Source organism: Bombus flavifrons, chromosome 13 (assembly GCF_040668555.2).
Source record: "Bombus flavifrons isolate JBK064 chromosome 13, iyBomFlav1_principal, whole genome shotgun sequence".
NCBI classification, from domain to species: Eukaryota; Metazoa; Arthropoda; class Insecta; order Hymenoptera; family Apidae; genus Bombus; species Bombus flavifrons.
In genome coordinates, this window is record NC_138454.1 from 8,423,926 (window position 1) to 8,443,922 (window position 19,997).

Sequence of the window (19,997 nt, forward strand, 5' to 3'; positions counted from 1 at the left end):
AGTTGCCACGTTAATTTCAAGAGGAACGAGCTTCACGGAGAATAAAATTTCCGCTACTCTTCTTCTTTACACGTCGTTCTATAAGCTTCTCTCTTAAAAGTAATTTTTACCGCGAAGAAGACAGCGTTCGAAGAGTAATTCGCCAACGTGACAAAGTTTTTCGTTGTTCCTTCGCTTTATCGGCAGCGACGATTTTGCACGCGTCCACCTCAGCGCCAGCATTGAGAAACCGGAGAAAGTTTGTCGAAGGGATTCGGCTTCGATTTCGTAGGGGAGAAAGTTTAATCCAGAAGGCGTACGAGGTTGTCTCAGTTTTCCAACTCGTTCGTACGGCGCGAATCGGAATTCACGAAGGAAAGTATGGTCGCCCGATTAAAGCGTATCGTGTCGGGCCAAGGGAAGCCAGAAAGTCCGATGTCTCTTACAAGGGGAAAATGACCAAAGATACGAGCACTTTCTTTTTCCTCTACCGTGTCCTCGCTGATCTTCTCTTTTTTTCTCGTTTACGTTAATCCAGCCTCTTGTCGCTCTCGTTCGCCTCGTTCTTTGTGTTTACTCGGGAGAGACGTTTCGCCGGATACGTGTCGTAGTTCAGGAAGGACGCCGGCAAGGAGACAGGTTAACGGTAGCCTGGTAGCAGCTGCTACGGCATAAGAGATTTCCGTCGAAATTGCATCTTAAAAATATGATTTGACTTCATTCTAGGCGAGCAAAACGACTATCGTAACCTCGGCTTTCCCGACACCCATCTACGCGCTACTTCCTTTCGCATCCTTTCGTCGCTTTTCTTTCGCATCCGGCTCGTTTCCCTCGGTCGACTCGTATCGTTCGGCTTTCCAGCTGTCGCGGTTGCTCGTTATTGTTCGCAACTTCGGTGACTGAACTCTATAAACGCGCAAGTGGAGTAAGTTGAACGCGATCGATATCACGAGTCGCTTTCTGATAGATCGTGCAGCTAACTAGCTCCACGTGCCGGTCCCTTTCGACGAAGACGACCCTTTTCACTCGATTAAAAGGGTTTGCCTAGGAATTACAAGAGGCCATCGACACGTTCAATCTGCCAATCAATCCCAAGGTAGCAATCGAGCCAGGATTCCGAACTGTCGGTCTTAAAAAAACGCTTGGAGCCATTGGCAGCAGCAGTAACCTTTTGAATGGCGATCGTAAAGACGAAAGAAGAGTAGCGAACGGAAGGACGACGCAGCATCGATAGGGACAGCAGTAGAATATTGGTTAAAAGGTAAAGAAGGGAGAGAAGAGGCGGCGGAAAGAGCCTTGGGGGGGGGGGAAGAAGGAAAAACGAGGAAGGCAGAGATAGCCGCTATAATGGGGTACAGTGATTAGGCTGGCTGTACCATTCACCAGGACAATAGAGACGTTCTGTAGCTACGCCAAGTATCGACGAGCCAATCGGCCGCTCAGGAAAAGACGTTGGAAGATTTTTCCCGACTCTTCATCTTTCTGATGGCAAAGTGGATTGACCGACTAGACAACCGGAAGAACTCTATTAATGTCCTCCTCGTCCACCTAAATACGAGGCAAAAGATCAAATACTTTTTGCCGGAGAAGCAGGCTCTTCTTAATCTTGACACCGTCATCGATATGTCGGACACGCTACTTTTCCGCACTTCTTTTTCGGAAATAGCCAATTTCTCGACAGAAACAAGAAATCGATAGAAAACGAAATCTCGCGCGGATTCCAGCGACGATGCGAGTCTTGGAATCGAATTCTCCTATCGGACGAGATTACGGCTCCGTCGTAATCGCGCAGAAACGTCTGTAAGCTTGGAATATTATGAAAAGCACGGTACTCGTAAGGCGAACGAGACTTTGAATTCCACACGGTTGCGCCGTTGATTCTCAAATGGACGTTATTTCTGCTGTACACCGATCAGTCGTAGGAACGACGCGAGGGTAATGGGCTTTCTCGCAATGAATCGGTCGAGTGCATTTTCCACTGGCGTGAGATTCAATCCGACAAGTCCAGGACTTAATGCGGAGAACTGGCTGGAAGGAATCGGGCAAGGGGTTGCGAGCCGGAAATAGGCTGCCGCCGGATTCGACAGGCCGTACATCAATCAATTTCACCGACGTGGCGCGGCGTCGCGATCGAACAGCCGTGCCGGAATTCCGCTCGGATTCGTTGCCTTCGACCGAAGCGAGAAGAGCCTTTTCTTCTCCCGAATCTCGATCTCCCGTTGCTTTTTCTTCGGAGGTGCGGGTGCCGGTGAAATCGAATCGGATATCAGTCATACGGTCAACCAAATTCTGTCACGAATCCTTTCTATCTTCTCTTCGTCTCTCCCCGCGCAACAAGTCGGTCGTTCGTTACTTTCTGTTGGTTGAGAAATATGGCTCAAGCAGCGCGCACGAACCTTTTAAAATACTTTCGTCGCGCTTAATACTGGAACCCGGTTGGAAAAAGGAAACTCAAAGAGACATCGAACGATCGAGTAAATTACAAAATTTCCGAGCAACTCGGGGAATTCGAGCAAGGGGAGCTGAGAAGTTGCTCGACGCGGTGCTGCGGCCAACGGCACGATACGAAGAAGAATCGAAAACGTAATCAAAGATAACGAGGGAAGTTTTCCGCTACACGGAAGGGTTTACAGCATTTATACGAGGCACGCCGGACGTCGAAGGTACGAGAAGAGATTCCCTGCTACGAAAAGAGGAAGAAAAAAGAGGGACGAAAGGAACGGGAGAGAACGTAGCAGGCTGAAAGCAGCCGCGGAAGCATCTTCGCTTCGCCTTTTTTCCTCGCGTCCTTCCGCATTCCGGACCGCAATGCATCATCCTTGCCGGTCGCAAATGTGCCAGCCATCAACCCCTTGGTTGCGTCAAAGTCGGGTATCTCGACATCGCGTATCGATTTCTTCGCGAATCGCTCGCGTTCATCGATCATCGACGTGCAAGCTTCCACCGCGCGAGAAGACGAAAAAATCTCGTGGAAGAAATTGAACGCGACTCAAAGCCGTGAATTCCATTCGATCACGTTGGAAAAAACGATGAAACGAACTCAACTCACTCTCTCTCTCTCTCTCCTCTCTTCGAACAGAAGCAAAGCAAGAAAATTGACATGGAATACCGAGCAACTTTGAAGCTAACGAAGCCCATGCTAGTCTGGCTTGCACGCGATCTTCTCTGTCATTGATAAATCGCTTTAAAACAAAACGAAGCTAAAAAGGGAGGAAATCGCGCGTCGCTGGCGTAACAATTTCTCTAGCGGAAGTATCGCGACAATGCCGCCGATATAATCACGATGAAAAATTTTCAGACAATCCTCGCGCTACGAGCTACGAAATCCTGGCCACAAATCTTTCGGAAGGGTGCTGCCGCCCTGGCCGGGGCCAGCAGAGAGCATTTTTTCTTCCGAGGAAGCTCCTTTGCCAACAGAGCACGGAGGAAACAGGCAGACAGGGTCGAACGTAACGGCTCGCGTCGAAAACCGACAAAATTTACGACCGTTCGCCGTGAACGCGTTAAGACGAGCTTCGAACGAGCGTGTAAAATTTAATGGAACGAGAAACACAACGAAAGACGAAAGTACTTATGTAACGTTCGATGCAATCATGTTCGTCGATTAAAATATTTTTTCCCGCAAGCAGACGCGAAACTCGGACAAAGATAAATTCAATTTTATCGACGACGCGGCACGTCTGCGACGCGTCCTGCCTGTATGGAACGCGCACGAGGAAAAAGAAAAAATTAGAGGCAAGACTGGCGAGAGAAGAAAAGACGAGACGCGCGTGTGTGCACGAGCGCACCGGAAATGCCGCTACCGTGCAACCTATTCGACCGGCATACTAGCTACCTCGTCTCTTTAAACCGTCGTTCAATGCTCTCGGCTTCTTCTCCAGGGTACGTCTCGAGTACGCTCGCTAGCTCGTTCGTCGACACATTAGTACGTGTACAGAGCGATTCGTGAAAATACAACTGTTCGAAGAGAACCCTCTCTCTCTCTCTCTCTCTCTCTCTCTCTCTCTGTCTCTCCCTTTCTCCGTTGCTCGCTTTCCGGGAGCGATCCACGTCCACGATAATGGCTTCCTTTAACACCGCGGAAAAAGTTTAAACGCGTAATCGCTTTCGCTGCTGGCTGCGCTTTCTCCTCTGCCTAGTTCTTTTTTTCCGCGTTTTCGCCACCGGGCGATAACCGAATTTTCAAATCGAACGGAATTTCCATCGACCGAGGAAACCTGAACTCGCGAGTTCTGGCACACGCATATTCCATTGAAGCGACGATCTTTCGCAACGAGGTTACGATAGCGACGTTTTTCTAATTCTCTGAGCGTCCGCGTCTCTGGCGAAACTGAAATAACTCGCCTGCTCTGCTCTTCTCGCTACGACGTAATTCCAGATCGGGAAGGAAAGATAGATATCGTAAGAATCGTTCGAAAACACTGGCGAACGATCGATGACCAAGTTTCTGGTTTCTAGGTGGTAGAAAGAGGCAAGGCAAAATGAATTTCGCTGAGCCTTTGGACACGGCAGGGAAACGAAGAAAAAGACGGGACGAAAATAACGAATGCAAGGGCGAAAGGGAGAAAAGGCGAGATGGAAAAAGGGAGGAAGGAAGGAAGGAGGAAAGGAAGCACAGCCACGAGTTGTTGGCAATTTTTCAAGGAATCAGTGCGCCGTCTGACCGGAATGAACGCCCGCCTCTAGCCTCTTTTCTTTCCTACCCTCCTGAATCGCCTTTTTTTCTCGCCAGTCTAGCAGGGCAAGGCTACGACGACGTAGAAGAAGCCCCGAATCGCGACCGAGTCGAATTTTCACCGGAGAATTCCGCCAACCGAGCTTTAGATCGGACTAGAGAGACGAACGTATCCTACGAAACCGGTGAGCCTTTTTAGGATCGAAATGCAAGAAGAAATTCGATGAATCTTACGGGATAGGTGAGGTGAACCGAGTTTCTACGACGAGATCGAACGAGCCAGATATTCGATGGTTCTGTGTTGTCCTCGGCCGATCCACTTCCAAAAGATTCCTCGTAATCGGGTGTCGTCGATAACATCTTGCTCGTTTCGCCATGGTAGGAGCAACTTAACATCGGTACAGGAAAAACTACAGCATGGAAGTTAAGAAAGTCGGAGTTGCCGGAGATTAGAAAGGAAAAGAAGAGGAACGTGGCGCGAACTCGGACCCGGGGGATTTGCCTGGAAACGCGACAAACGGTCGACAATTTACGTTTACATATAACCTAGAGGACTCGTTAAAGCGAACAGAGTTACAGTGGTGCTGTACGCAAGCCGTTATCGGACGATCTTCGATAAAGCGAGAGATTCGTCCATTTTCCATTTTCCAAGGCGGCTGCATCGGCTAACCTTGGAAGGATGCGTGTACGGAATATCACGAGAGCGTGTACGAAAGGACGGTTAACACCTACTTTATGTAACGGCGACGTACGAGACAATGCCGTTGGCCCATTGTACCCGGATGGTTGTATGTACCACGTGCTACGAGTAATTCCACCCTTATACCGGATTCCGAATATTCTCAAAATGAAGCTCCGGGCTTTTGGGCTCCGTTCCAACTGTCTCTTCCTGCGGCTAGACCCGTTGCATAAAACCGCGCACACTTGCCCGCCTCGCTCTTGTCAGGTTCAAACGAAAAGTTTTAGTATCCTCAGACCTGACCTGCTGCCGCTTTGGATACCGTTCGAATATCGATACCATTCTCGACCCAAGTTTTCTACCCGTAACCCATATTCATCACCAGGTCGAGGAAGAAACGTTTCGGTAACCTTAATTTGCCAAAGCGTCGTGAGAACCGCTGCAACGAATTACGCGCCCTCGCAACTCTTCGCGATTTACGACACGTCGGCGCTTAAAGCCTCGTAAAATCAGTCGCGAAAGCGATCTACATGGAAATGTAAATTTCACGCGGATCGTGTTCACGCGTAACGAGCTCTTTGATGTCTCGGTGTAGAGATGGGCGGCTGACAGAAAAGGGTTAAACAAGTTAGTCGCCGATGGAGTATCCATATCCAGAGAATGGATTTAACGACCAAGTTGGGCGATCCTCGTTTACCCCTGCGAAATCTGATTAGGAGAAGGAAAATGTTTCGCGCAGGTGGTTCCATCGAGAGCAGGATCAAAGGACCAGCTCGTTTTCGGCGAAACCGTAACAGGAAAATGGAATTAATAACGGCAAACCAGAATCTAGAACGCGATCCTTAAGGGGTTCTAATTAACGCGTGCGCGGTTACGAACTCATTATGCAAGCTATCTAAACCATGGAAGAAGTGGTACGCGGCGCAGCATCCGATCGACGCGTCGTTATCCGAATTTTGCTCGTCGGTTGGCCATTCTTCGACCTGTGGGACAGTCGGTCTGGAGATTGGCCGCTTTTCAATTTGCCGGTTTCTCTAGGAGTTGAGAGCGCGACTCGCTTCCGACCTTCCATAGTTGCAACGAAACGCAAAGAAACGGGACTGTTTGCACACACGGGGGAGGATAGTACGCACGACAAATGGTGGAAGAAGGCGCAGGGGTGGCAGGTGGCTGGTAGCCAGGCTACTAGCCTTCGTTGGAATTGGTTCGCAAACGATAAAAGACAAACGAAAGCTCTCGAACTGTATCGTTGGTTCGTTTCTGGCGTGATGAAACGACGAGGGAAAACACAGGAGGAAACGTGGAAAGGTCCAGGGGAGTCCCAGCTGGAGAGAAAATGGTAGGAAGCGAACGGCAGCCAGGCGCTCGAATAGAAACGTCAAAGTTTGCAGCTACTTTCTCAAAGCGAAACGTAGGTAATATGCGACCCGAAGAGACGGTTATCGATGTATCGATTCGGAAAACGGCGAGTCTACGATCGTTGACTTTAGCCGAGTTCCTCCGTATATCGTGTGCACGATAAGCGAAAGAATTTGTAACGGGACTTTATAAATTAACGATCGTTCTTTCCCAACAGTAAAGCTGCGAGTTATTCGGTGAACGAACTGCGCGAATTTAAAGAAAAGAAGGAAAGAAAAGAAGTTGTTGGTATTGGTCATAAATTTTTCTAGTCCCCTTAACGAAGTATAACGTTTAACGAGTCTTGACTGGCTAGTAAATCGAAGGTAAACCTCTGGCCTTAACCGAAGCTTAACCTATGCTAAGCGAGCTAAAGCTCCTTGACTGGACCGTGGAACACGGAAGAGAGGCAAGTTGCATAGATTACAATCCGACTCGATCGAGTCGACGTATTTTCGACCTTTCCGAGCCGCCGAGTTTATCGATCGCATCCGAGATCTTCCCATCCGATTAAGTTCTTTAAGGGATTAGATCCAGCGGAATTCCTCGTTTCGATTTTTAATTCGTCGCTGAACATCAACAACACGAATTAGGATAAAGACGAATTGAAATTCCTGGACGGTCGATCGACCGCGAGTAATTAAATGCTCATCCGTCGATGCGAAACCTATCCAACGAAGGACACGATTCTCCGGCAAGAGAATGTGACTGCGAGCCGAGATTATAAAACAATCGAACAAAGCCAAAGGGGGACGACGAAAAAGGAAAGAGGAACAAGCTCGAAGCGGAGCGGAAAAGGGGAATGGAAAAAAGACTCGCGGGAGGAGAAGAAATCTTGATCTGTTCTGACAGTCTGCGCCACCTTCTCCGAGATTCAAATGGCCTCGTTTCGAATCGATTTCGAATTATCTTCGGCGAACGGATTCCTGCGGAGGAGTGGGGACAAAAGAAAGAGAGTCTATCGGTGTAATGGAGAAAACGAGCTGCAGACAGAGAAACAGATATAAGGAATGAAAGGGGTGTGACAGAGAGAAAGAGAGAGAGAGAGAGAGAGAGAAATAGGAAAAGCGAGGAGAAGAAGGGACAAAACGAAGACGGAAAAAACGAAGACAAGTACAACGGGGAATTTAAACGAGGAAGAGGACGACTGGCGAGAGACAAAGACAAGTTCGAAGGACGTCTCTCGTCCGATTAAACAGGCGCGGATGCATTTGGCACGGTCTTCGGCTAGCAAGCCGTGTCCCGGTTTTACCTACTTGTTGGCTCTAACCCTTGCCTCTTTCGGTAGAGCGTTTCTCTGCGAACGAGACCCATGGTTCGCGATCGTCCTTTGCCCGTCGGCTAATTGAAACGCGATCCACCGAAACAAGCCGAAAGAGCCGGAAGAAACTTTTGGGCGTGTCGTGTTCTCCGCTTGTCGACTCGGTGTTTAAACGAAAATACCCGGCGAAATACTTCGGGAAAGGAATACGATCGACATACGACGGCCGAATCGAGTTCACTGCAACTTGCAGACAACTCTGCAATAACAGAGCGTTACGTTTGCTTCGTTCTTCGTTTTGTTGCACGGAGCGAACAGCAACGAAATAAGATAGAACGAAACTCTGTCCCAAAGTGGCCTAATTAAACCTGGCATCGAGCTAGTTTGAAAAGACGCGCTCGCTTTGCTATAAAGCGTGGATAATAAGTACTTACACGCGTAAAAGCGTACGTGGGTATACGGACGATAGCCTGTTCTCGTTGTATAGCCGTAGTAGACGTAGTTCGTATGTAGCCGTTCGTTCTCGGCCTCGTCGGCAAGGCGTCGAGGCCTTTTTTCCACCAGGTTGCTCATCGCTGTCATGTTAATTTTCCCGGAGAAGGAAAGAATTCTTGAATCAAATGCATTCGTTTCGTCTCCTCGTTAGTCGGGACAAAAGAGGAACGGTACAAAAGATAACGAAACTAGCGACTCTTTTCATCCGGTTTGATTAAACAACTAAGTGCACCGTTGTATCGTCCTTAGCCATGCTCGACGGTTGATAAGCCGTCAGCCTGGACTTCCGTTTCTCCCGTCGGTTTCCTTGTCAATTCCCACAAAGGAATACAAAGTCAAAGGATTTCAGGTGATAAAGAATACCGCGTTATTATTCGTCCACGATATCGAGCGATACCGTAGCTTCGCAGGAAACGCGAGACGTTAACTAACAAGAGAAGCAACGCTCGCAACGAGCTCGCTTTTTCTTCTCCCATCCCGATTTCTCTTCTTGCCTTTTCTCCGCTGTGTCGCGCCACGTCGAAACGGATAAATTTGTAACAAAGACGGCGGCCAGCGTAACATCTCTGATCGTAAAAGTTATCGAGCCACGTTCTTTCCTCCAGTCTCTTTCGCCGAATAACGTGCTCGCAATAATAAAGGATTTATCCCTTCTATATGCTGCCGCGACGCTTCTTCCTCGATAACCGAACTTTATAACGAGAAAAAATAGCGGCCGTCGTCCCTCGCCGATGGAGAACCACGATATACGTTAACTTTGTCCTTGACGATCGTAATTACTTCTAAAAATGCACACGTTTCGCGTTGAGTAGAAAAAGGTGCTGATAGATGATAACACGACCGACAATGGAATCGCGAGGAAGACGCCTGGGTGGAACGGCTCGGTGCATGTTTATCTCTAATTTATCGCGAAGGCAGACCGTAACGAGAAACGAAATCGCGATTCGAAATCTACTGTTAGCCCGAGCACGAACGAGAAAGAAATGGATCAAAGTCGAGCTGCCAAGCCGATGCAGATACCTTCCTTTCACGAGTGTTTCATCTTGGCAAAAAGAGTACAAAAGAAACAGAAACAATATGTAGATTTTTTTCTTTCGTTCTTAAAATAAACGAGCGTCGCAACGTCGCGTAATTCCTATCGATTCTAGTTTAAGACGCGTTTAATAACCGACCGACAGAGACCGGTGTATTTAAAACGAAAATTCTTGTTTGCAGAACCAAATACTGGCGCATAATACGTCAGCCAGGATAATCTGGTCGAATCAGAGCCTGGTACTTCAGAGCGTGACTAGGAGTAGCGCCGGCAAGTACGTGTGCGCCGCAACGAATGACCTGAACGAAACTCGGAGCGAGCCTCTTCATTTTCGCGTCAAGTGTGAGTATCTCCGCGGCTCGTCACGAGAACCACTTCAACGATCCGCCTCGGAGCGTACTTTATTTTAATCGAGCGGACTTAATCGAGGATTTTCCTCGGTACTCGGTAACGAAGCCGGCATTCAACGACGAGCAACGAACGCCGTTCTCGCGCATACGGTTCACCTGTACTACTTTCGTCTATTTATTCCGAAACAGCCAACCCGAATTCCTCTTCCTCTTATTCCAGCTGAATATTTCAGTCGTACTTAGTTTTAGCTACATTTTTGATATCCAATTCCCGTTTTACACCGAGCAAACCGCCAACCCGCGATGCGACCTCGAGAAGCAACGCTCTCGTACCTCGGCACCGCGATGTACAAATTGAATATGTCGGTTTTAAAAAACGATACACTAAGATAGATGTTTCTCACAGACGCTCGTTTCGATAAACCGAACGTTTAACGCCGCGGTATCGCACCAGCGATCGTTCTATGTTTGTCCACGTATCGATACCGTTTGCCCAACGTACCCAACATATCGACATCGATGTTGATCCGATGGTCGTCGTCGCGTCGGGTGCGCCGTTAACCGGGCGACGACAGCCTCGACCGCTGCTGGATCGTGACTGTTTCGTTTCGCGATACTAGCAGAAATGTGCTCGTGGCTCGAAGTGATTTTGACCGTTTTGCACGCGAAAACCCATTTACCCGATACTTTTACCCACTTAAATCGTAGTTAGAATAGGAGAACGTTAACGCGAAATCGTAAAAACATAGTCGGCCGATCGACGCTCGGCCGCATAGTCTGCACGGAGAATGGGAACGGTTTCCGACATCGAATATAGATGCACCGTGAAAACAAGCCCGGAACACGATGCCCGATATTTAACTGCGGCTCCTGACGGGCTCGTAAAGGACAAGGAAACGAGCCAGTATAAGCAGCAATCTCGCGGGAGTTTGCGAATCGAAGTCAACCTCGTATCTGAATTTAGTTTCCCGGTTATTACATCATCGCCTCGATCCTGGGAATGACATTTGCTTTAGGCTATTCACGTCCGCCTCGAAGCGGCGTGGTTTCCTTCGGTCGGGATTTAAGCCAACTTCGATCGAAATGTCGACGCGTTGATCGGTCTTACGGAACGCCATACGCCGATGATACTTTAACCAAAAGCATTCGCCTGCGTAAATTTAGATTATCTGCTTATATACGAGCACGTTTGCAACGAAAAGAGTTAGATTTACGACGAGCGTTGGATTAATTCCGCGAAAAGAGAAATTACGACTTCGTGCCCGTACGATTACACGCAAATCATCCGATAAAGCTGCTCCTTTCATCAGAGAAAACTAGGAATAAACGCGAGGGAAAACGGAACGAACAGGTTCAAAGGGCCATTCGATGAATGAGCATATTTTTTGAAAGCCGTTTCAAAGTACATGTCACAACGTTGCCCGCAATTAAGCAGAGTCTGGAAAAAAAAGGCGGAGCGCGCAAGCTGTATAAAATCAAAGAGCGCGCCGATTCTTAAATCGTTGCATCCGAACGTAGCAACGTTTTACCGATACTCGTGCTACTCGAATAACGTGTATCGCGACATCGCGTTCGATAATTCTTCTCATTAAATTTCGGGTTACGGACTCGTATTTCTGTCCGCCGCGTTAATTACCGAGAGAAACCAGTGTCAGTCGGTTTTCCTCGTCAAATTTTCTGTTCGCGGTGTTCGCTCGGTTTCGATAAGAAAGAACGAAAGCGTGACGCCTTTCCCTCCGCATCAACGATTTCCGTCAATATGCATTTTAACCAATACTTGCCGATATTCTTTTATATTTATTTCAGTGAGCCGTCCGGGCCGACACATTTGCAATTTAATTCCTTCGTTGCAGCAATATCGTTTCACCGAGTCTTTTGTCATTTATTCGTTGAATCGTTAAACACCTGAATAGAAAATATCGAAAAGAAATGGCCAGCGATTGCGGATGGAAAAAGTAATGACAGAAAATATTTATTCGCGCTCGTACTAAGAAACGAATGGAAACGAATTAAACGCGTAAAGTGCGAGGCTCGTACATCAGTCGCATCGAAATGACCGGCAATAAGTCATACAGATACCACCTATGCGCGGCACGATATCGGTCGCGTGTGATTTTCACGTAACTTTGCGGTTCGACTCTGTCCACAACCTTTCGTTCTCGTGTTTCGAACCTGTTCCCTCGATTTCCTCGTAAATAGCATGCATCTAAAGATGCAAAGCAGCTTTTATTCCTAAGCGTTGTAAATTCTATTTTATTCTTGGAAACTTCATTCCTGTAAACCATTTTTCCTGGTCACCTGTTAGTTATTTCTCTTCTCTTTTTATAACGTGGCTTGTCACTCCAACCGCCTTGCTACTACACTTTTAGGATCTTCAAGCTTTCTTTTTTATTTCTGAAATTCTTTTTCTCGTGTCTCGCTTCTGTATTTCTTATTCCTACAACTTTCCTTTTTTCGCTACCCGTCCTGTTCTCGTTTTATCGCCTGGATCTCTTTTTGTTGACACCTTTGCGTTATTTTTTATCGCTACAATTTCTCATTCCCAGGAAGCTTGAGTTTTCCCGTTGCTAAAATTCCTTCTACAATCCCTCCTACGTAACAGGATTGCTCCTCCAAATGTGGAAATTTTTCCATGTCCCAATTTCATCACGACAGAGCACAGCCGAAGGGAAGCCCGACAAGTGATACATTATCATTTCCCATCATTTGGATGAACACGCTATCCACGGTAGTACATAATTGGAGCCGGAAAGTGGTTCTTCGAAAGCGTCCAGCCAGTTGGTCGACGCAAATGATTTTGGAAAGCACTAGTTAATTACAAGGCTGGACGCTACCCTGCGCCAAATAATCAGTCAACAGGAAAGTTTTGATAGCATATATCGCGGCGCGCGTAAAAATCAAAAGGCGAAAAAAAATGGATTAGAACCTTCGCACGTACGCGCTCGGTATTGATTACTCTTTCACGAGAAAGATGAATATCCATAATAATAATAATAATAATTGTTCGATCCTTTTAAAGTTAGAGCAACGATAAGTATATGTTTAAATGATTCGTGCGAGCAAATCGACGGAATATCTAACAGTTCAAAATCAGAATTAACGCTTCGTAAAATGCAGCTTAGTTTAAGTTGGAATTTATTTCGTACTAACGCAAAGGATATAGAAGGTTGCACGTGACTGTGAGTGTCGATGCATCAATTGGGGCCGTAGCTTGATACTATAAGTTAGGACCTCGCTATATCGTGAAAATTGCCATCTCGAAGATTGCCTCGACTCATAAACGGACTTACGTTCAAAAGTAGCGGAAGTATTCTTTGCTTTCCGAGCACGATCCTGTCGCTTTGTGTTCATGACTGTCTCATCCATCTCTCGAAAACCGTATTTTACTCCTGCTCTTCAATTTCAAAGATCGAACCCGTGAACGATCGGACTCGCAGCTATGAGAAATAGCCGTTCGTTCGATAATCTTGTTTGGGAATAACAATCATTGGAAATTTCGTTGGTTTTACTATTGTCTATAGCAATTGCGCGATATTTGTTGCCAAGTGGCCTTAAAAAGTCATAATCCTTTTTCTTCTTTCAAACGACAAGATACGTGCCCGAAGCGGCACAAGAGACGGATGCAGGTGGAGATAGGAAAGTCGGATAAATTGGAAGAAATGTATATCACGGGAAAGGTAGCTCGGCAAAGGTGGCAGTAGTTGTAGGTGGGAAATCTTTTTACATCAGTCGCGAAACGATTTCATCCGAGCGAAAGCTGCCTCGTGACAAAGTTCTGCGAGGCATGCTTGGAAAATTTTCCAGCAGAAAGGTTAAATAAACGGTTCTCAGTTTTCGTAAGTAGCAGCACGCGTAACAGGTCGTGCAACGCGTTCGATTATTCCACGCCAGCGTTCCATCGATGCTAGCTAAATGTCGCCGTTTCGAGGATGCTCCAATTCTTTTTTTTTTTTACATTTCAACTTTTCCGACGTAACGTTCGATCGAGTGGAACGCGTGGCGCGGTTGTGGCGTTCGATTCTCGTGTGACTGGAATTGAAAAAGCAGGCAGCGGAAACGGCGATAGATGGTGGTGATTGGGAAAAGGGGGAGATTCACGGTCGAAATATTTTTCAGTCGCGCCGGTTTGCAAGGAGGACCGGATCGTGGTGGTCGGAGCATCGAGGGGCGAATCGTTGAACATCGCGTGCAAAGTGGAGGCCGATCCGCCAGCGCACAATTTCCGATGGAAATTCAACAACAGCGGAGAGACGTTGGAAGTAGCACCGGGCAGATTCTCGATGGAGAAGTCAAGCGGCGTGAGCGTGCTCAGGTACACGCCGACCACAGAGCTGGATTACGGTACTCTGTCGTGCTGGGCGGACAATTTCGTTGGTACACAAGCGAGACCGTGTCTCTTCCAGCTGATAGCCGCCGGTAAGTATTTACCGGATCTCAGTAAATGTTACATCAGCCGAGTAGCAGCGACCTCGCGCTCGATCTCGAGTCTTCGAGTGGTCAGGAAATCGAGTTAAAATCCTTTCTACCGTCAGAAATCAGCCTGTTTACGCTGCTAAACTACAACCTTCCGTGTTACGTTTCGTCCACCCCTGAAATCGTGCAAATAAGACACTTTGTAGACGACCGGTCGTGCTACTGGCAACAAACTGCCTGGAAAATATCTCGAGTGCTTCGCTCTATTCGTCTTTCCAAGTAGAAGCGTAGTATGGCGACGGAACGAAGAGGAGAAAAAATTCCGCGTGGAGAAATCTGGAGGCAACGCGATCAGCCGAAATCTCTCGCAAACCGCACAAAAATCCCAGTGTTTAGAATCGGCGTAACGACGTGGTATTTCATTTGCATGAGATCGGAGGGAAGAAAGGCGGTGATTTGAAATTGTACTCGCGTGCAAAGAGCAACGTTGCAATCTGCGGCGCTTTTTTCCAAATTTCAAGTACGTTGTGAATCGAATCGATGGTAAAACGCGAAATAAATAGTGGAAAGCTTGGGCCGCTGCAACTCCGGCTCGAAAGTCCGACCTGCGTAAATTATTCAAAGAGCGCCGCATTCTTGCCACCCTCGGGACCGTACCAAACCACCAAGACTATTAACGCCTCAATTATTTACCCTTTCGAAACCAAGATTGTTCCATTTCTAAAGATCCTTCCAATTAGTTGGAAAGCGATCGTTAATCAAGCTGCCGGTATCACCGTTAACCGACCACTTATCCCACTCTTTATCGATTCCTACTCGCTTTTTTACGCAACCGACCATTATTTATCCGAGCTAGCTACCACATTATATCACGTTACGATTGCATTTTTTCGCAAGAACACTCGCGTAAAAAGCTATCGGCAGAATCAATTAATCGGTCCGTCCGAATACTTGAAACGCTCGTTCATTAACACTAACGCGTCAGTATAATCGATCGATTAGCGGAGGAATTATACGCGACGCGCCGACGAATTTCCCCACGATAAACATGTTGATAAACATCATCTGGTAATAATACATCTGCGTGTATATACTTCTGCCGTATATTCGATGTGATGGAAATTTGATTGATTGAAAATAAATTAATTGAATTAATGCTCAGCGATTAATAGGTGCAAAACAATCAACAAGCATAGCCGATCCGTGCGTTCGAAACGAATTTTTTGGAAGCCATTCGAGCCGTTGCTCGAGCTGCCACCAATTTTCCAAGGGACCTTCTTTTCCCAGGGAGGTGTAGGCAGAAACGAGAGGTCAAAATCCTGACAGATATTCGGGAATTATCGCCGCGCGTACAATGCGATGCTACCAATCATCGCGCGGTAAACCGACATTAATCCGCGAGCGGATTTTCGCCGCGCGGCCTCGGCTCGATGTCTTTTTTTCCGCGTGTGATCGAGAATGACGTTGACACGACGACCTGCCGAAAACGTATTGACATTGACGAATACACACGTGCGGCCAAATCGGCGTCCTTTCTTCTTTGTACGACCCTCGCAACGCGCATTTTCATCCCTTTTACTCCCAACCTACGTACTTTTCTCCTCTGCCCTTTTTTTTCCTTTATTCGACAGAGGAATTACCCAGCAAAAAGATCGGTCGCAGCTAAGAGAATGAAAGAAGCGGCGGCGCGTTGCGAACTGGTGCTCTTTGGACGATTTATTGCTTATTCGTTCGCAGATTTTCAAAGATCTTGGACGTGCTATTCGAGGGGAACCGTTGCAAATCCCTTGAACAAATCGAACGTCGTTAGAACGCATCGATGGCTGAAACAATTTTTTACGATGTCTTACGATACTTGGCGTTGGAAGAAATATCGCGAAGCAATGTGCACTCGATGGTTGATGAAGCGACGTGAAGTTTCGAGTGAAATCGGGGCTAGTCGGTCGGTCGTCGATTCTGCTAAACCCAGTGGCTGTTGTCGTAACCTTTGGCTGCTCCGATTCATCCGCAGCGACCCGGAAACCGACCCTCGACGAAACGAAATTATTTTCAAATCTGTCGGTATTGATATCGGATATTGCGTGGTGGTTGGAAAGATGTTCGATGTTGCGACACGAGCAGAGCTCGTGGACTGCAGCAGGCTAACACGGGTCAAAGAAAGTTAAGCTGGTTATTCGCCTGGTTTTCGTGCATTGATCGCCGCTGCACCGTGAAAAAAGTGTTTTCCAGCGAATTTCCGCTGGACGCGGCGAAATTTCAAAAACGAAAGAAAGAAATCGCTGACGCGAGAACGTCATTACCTCGGGCCGATGTTGATTAAATAACAGACTCTGACTCGACGCAGCAAGGCGAGGCGGCTGCAACCAGGCTCGAATGGTAAAAAAAAGAAATAAAAAGAAAGATTCATCGGCCGTTTCGCGTTTCCATTTTTCAGATAGCCATTCGAGTAAGTTAAAACGAAGGGAGTCGGTGCATCGGGAATAGAATTTTCAATCGCGGTTCAGATAAAAAGCGACGCGGCACGGGATGGCATGGCGTTTCACCGCCTCGCCGCAAAACCGCGCGGCATGTATTATGAACCGGATGAAAATAAATTGAACAACGGCCGCGGAACGACAGGCGGGGATGAAACCTTGGTAAAATTCGATATATCTTAGGAAGGAACCGAAACGGTTCGTTGAAAAGAACGCGAGGTATGGCACACGGCGGTTTTGCGATTAACACAAATGAAATGTACGAGAGAGGTTGGCGTTTGCGAGCGAGAAGCGATGAGCGGCTTGTAAATAGGTTGAAGCGGGGAAAAACAAAGAGTACGAGGGGTAATAGGATGCAAAGCGAAATAAAGTCGAGCCGAAGGATTCGCTTTCCGTCCGTTTACTCGCGTCGACGGAAAAGACGAACAATATTTATTTTCTCCTTGCCTCTCGGACTCGTGATAGCTTCGCTGTCTGTTTAAGAAGAAGGAAATTTTATTTGGAACGAACGAGAACCGTAGGGACAGAGAAGCGCAAGCAGGGGAAAAAAGATGAAAGACGGAAGAAGAGGAGGAGAGGGAAATGGCCGGGCGAGGCGAAGGGCCAGAGCGAAAAACAGGCGAATCACGGGTGCAACTGCGCTTTCAGTGGCGGCAGAGAAAAAGAATTTTCGTAGGATGCAACAAACTGCATCAACGCTGGGAGACGGGACGAGGTGAGATGGAACGAACGAAAAGAAGAAAAAGTGCGGGACATCTCTGTGACCATTACTATCCCGGTACACTAAATCCTTGCCACTCGTAGACGCGCAAACATTTTTCACCCGGGGTCGGGTGAGCTTGATTTCCAGAGAGCCGACGGTCTCGCACGCTTTCAGCCAACCTGTAGAGCGACCTTCGAGCGCGTACAAAGTATCCAGAAAATATTACCGGACAAAGGGCGACAAACGAGCCTGCGACAGAGACAACAAAAGAGGAAGAAGGTGGATCGCGCGGCGGAAATTTCCTTCCAACGAACAAGCGCGTCTCGCCATACGAGAGACGCGCGACGCGTGACTAGCGACGATGCACCGGAATCCGGCGCTAAAGAACTTGAAAGTGGCACGTGTATCAGAGAGGAAATAATCTTCGCCGTTCGTTTGATTCGTTGGTTGGACCGTGGATGGGAAAGGCAGGATAATAACCGTTTGCACGTAAGAGGGAGGACGCGACTCTTGATCCGAATATTCGGTGTGAGCGGCGCGCCGGTTTTCGCTTCCAGTAAGGAAGCTCTGCGAGCTTGCTGAAAGCGTAGAGATTCGCACAAAGTAGCTGTGGAATATTGCGAGTTAAAAGGCCGAGCGACCAGCTGCGGACCTCGTCCGTTTACAATCGTAACGTTCTAAAGAGCCAGCCAAGACTGAAATCCTTTACGAAGCAATTTCACGCGTCGGCTCGTTTTAATATTCGAAGCTTGCAGAAGAACGTCAACTTTCGCTCTACGAAATAACCGACCGCCGCGCGTCTCTAGAGCTGTGCAGGCGAAAGTCAACGCTATCGCGAGAATCGATTCTTCCCCGGAGAATCGAACTGCGTGGAAAAGTGGCCGTCTGTTTGAATAATCGCAGAAAGAGAAAAGGGTGGGTGGTACAGGTAGGAAGAGCGAATCAAAATGGCAAAACGTGCGACGTTAGCTCGTAAAATTTTAACAACGTGGTCGCAGCCGAGCAGCGTCGTGACGGATTTAACCGCGGTGACGTTCTCGTTTCAGGAAAACCATTTCCGGTCCGTAACTGCACTCTCGCGAACCAGACTTACACCAGCGTCGAGGTGAAATGCGTGGCCGGATACGATGGCGGACTTCCGCAAAAATTCATCCTGGAGGTGTACCATGGCGACGTGGATTTCCTATCGAGCAGCCAGCCTCTCTACAACGTCTCCAACGTAGACGAGCCGAATTTCTCTCTGGCCGGTCTGGAGGCGTCCGTCGAGGCAGGCGTTCACGTCGCGGTCTACGCCGTAAACGCTAAAGGCCGCAGTCAACCAGTCATTCTCAGCGAGGTCACCTATCGCGACGCCGAGAAACGTACCGGTAAGTTGTATCTCTCTTCTATTTGCTTTCACGCCTTTAAATCGTCATCGTGTTACCGATCCTAAATGAATCTGGAAATATATTTATACATATAATTGACCATCGACGAACAAAGAATCGTCCGCAACGTTCATGAAAAGGTAGTAGATTCTTCGCGAAGAAATCGACCAGAGCTTAAAGTCAACTCGTAGAAAAGAAAGGGATAAGCAAAGTGACAGAATGAGAAATGGACTGTCATGCGTAAGCTTAATCGAACAGAAAGCGCGTTCAAAGAGAAACGAGCCGCGTTAGGTTGACCCTGATCAATATAGTGACCGGCACCGATGTCAAGGAGATTAACAAAGCGTTCGGGGATTCAGCAGGCAAGGTCGCTGCCGCCTGGTTTCTGCGGGTTCCGCGCCGCCTTTGAAACGGATGGTAGTTGTTCCCGAGTGGGTGGTGTCAACGACGAGGTTAGTAAGCAAGACGAATCGCCACCCCCGAGACAACACACCGAGACGAATGCACCACACCCATTATCCGGTCTCTATGTACATTGTGCTACTTAGCCGGTGTCGACTGTAGTCCAAGAAATCGGCCTACGTCTTCATCGATAACTCGAAATATCCAGAGCTTTCCAACTCTCGCTCCGCGATTAATTCTTTTATTCGCTTGTTTCTTTGTTTACTTCTTCCAAGTTTTTTCTTTACGTTTTCTGTTAGAAAAAATATTTACCTCAGTCTGAAACGTATGTCGAGAAAGAGTATTTTTTTTTTTTTTTGTTTCCGAACGGCATCGCGCTGTCGTCGTTATGAAAAAGCTAGATACGTAACTCGTAAATAACAATGTATGGCGACGCGTTTATTCATTTTCACCACGCGCTCAAACTCGTCTATTGGATAGATGATAGAAAAACGTTAAAAATGGTTAGCAAAGTGAAAAAGAAGAAAAAATATGCGGGGGACGGGGGACAAAGTCGATGTAGAGGAAGGAGAATGACGCAAAAATGTAAAAGATTTGTCGTGGATAGCGCGCAGTGAGTCACTGGGTGACATCGTGTGTATACGCGCGATCGTAAATATCAGCATGGCGTGGAGTTTACAACGAGGTAAAACGGAGGGCACCAAATCAATTGTCAGTAAAGTGATTTACGGTCGCGGCAGCGTCTATCAATTTGCAAGCGGGAGATGC

The 19,997-nt window shown here is 47.6% G+C and overlaps 1 protein-coding gene across 2 annotated transcripts in view; it reads left to right on the forward strand.

The window, feature by feature from the left end:
* The window catches only part of LOC138186344 (kin of IRRE-like protein 1), a 256,576-nt gene that overhangs the window by 222,801 nt on the left and 13,778 nt on the right, over positions 1 to 19,997 (forward strand). For both annotated transcript variants that reach the window (XM_069126144.1, XM_069126143.1), the window contains exons 10-12: positions 9,703 to 9,862; positions 13,987 to 14,286; positions 18,507 to 18,827. In XM_069126144.1, coding sequence (XP_068982245.1) covers positions 9,703 to 9,862; positions 13,987 to 14,286; positions 18,507 to 18,827 — 781 coding nt within the window. The remainder of the gene's footprint in view (positions 1 to 9,702; positions 9,863 to 13,986; positions 14,287 to 18,506; positions 18,828 to 19,997) is intronic.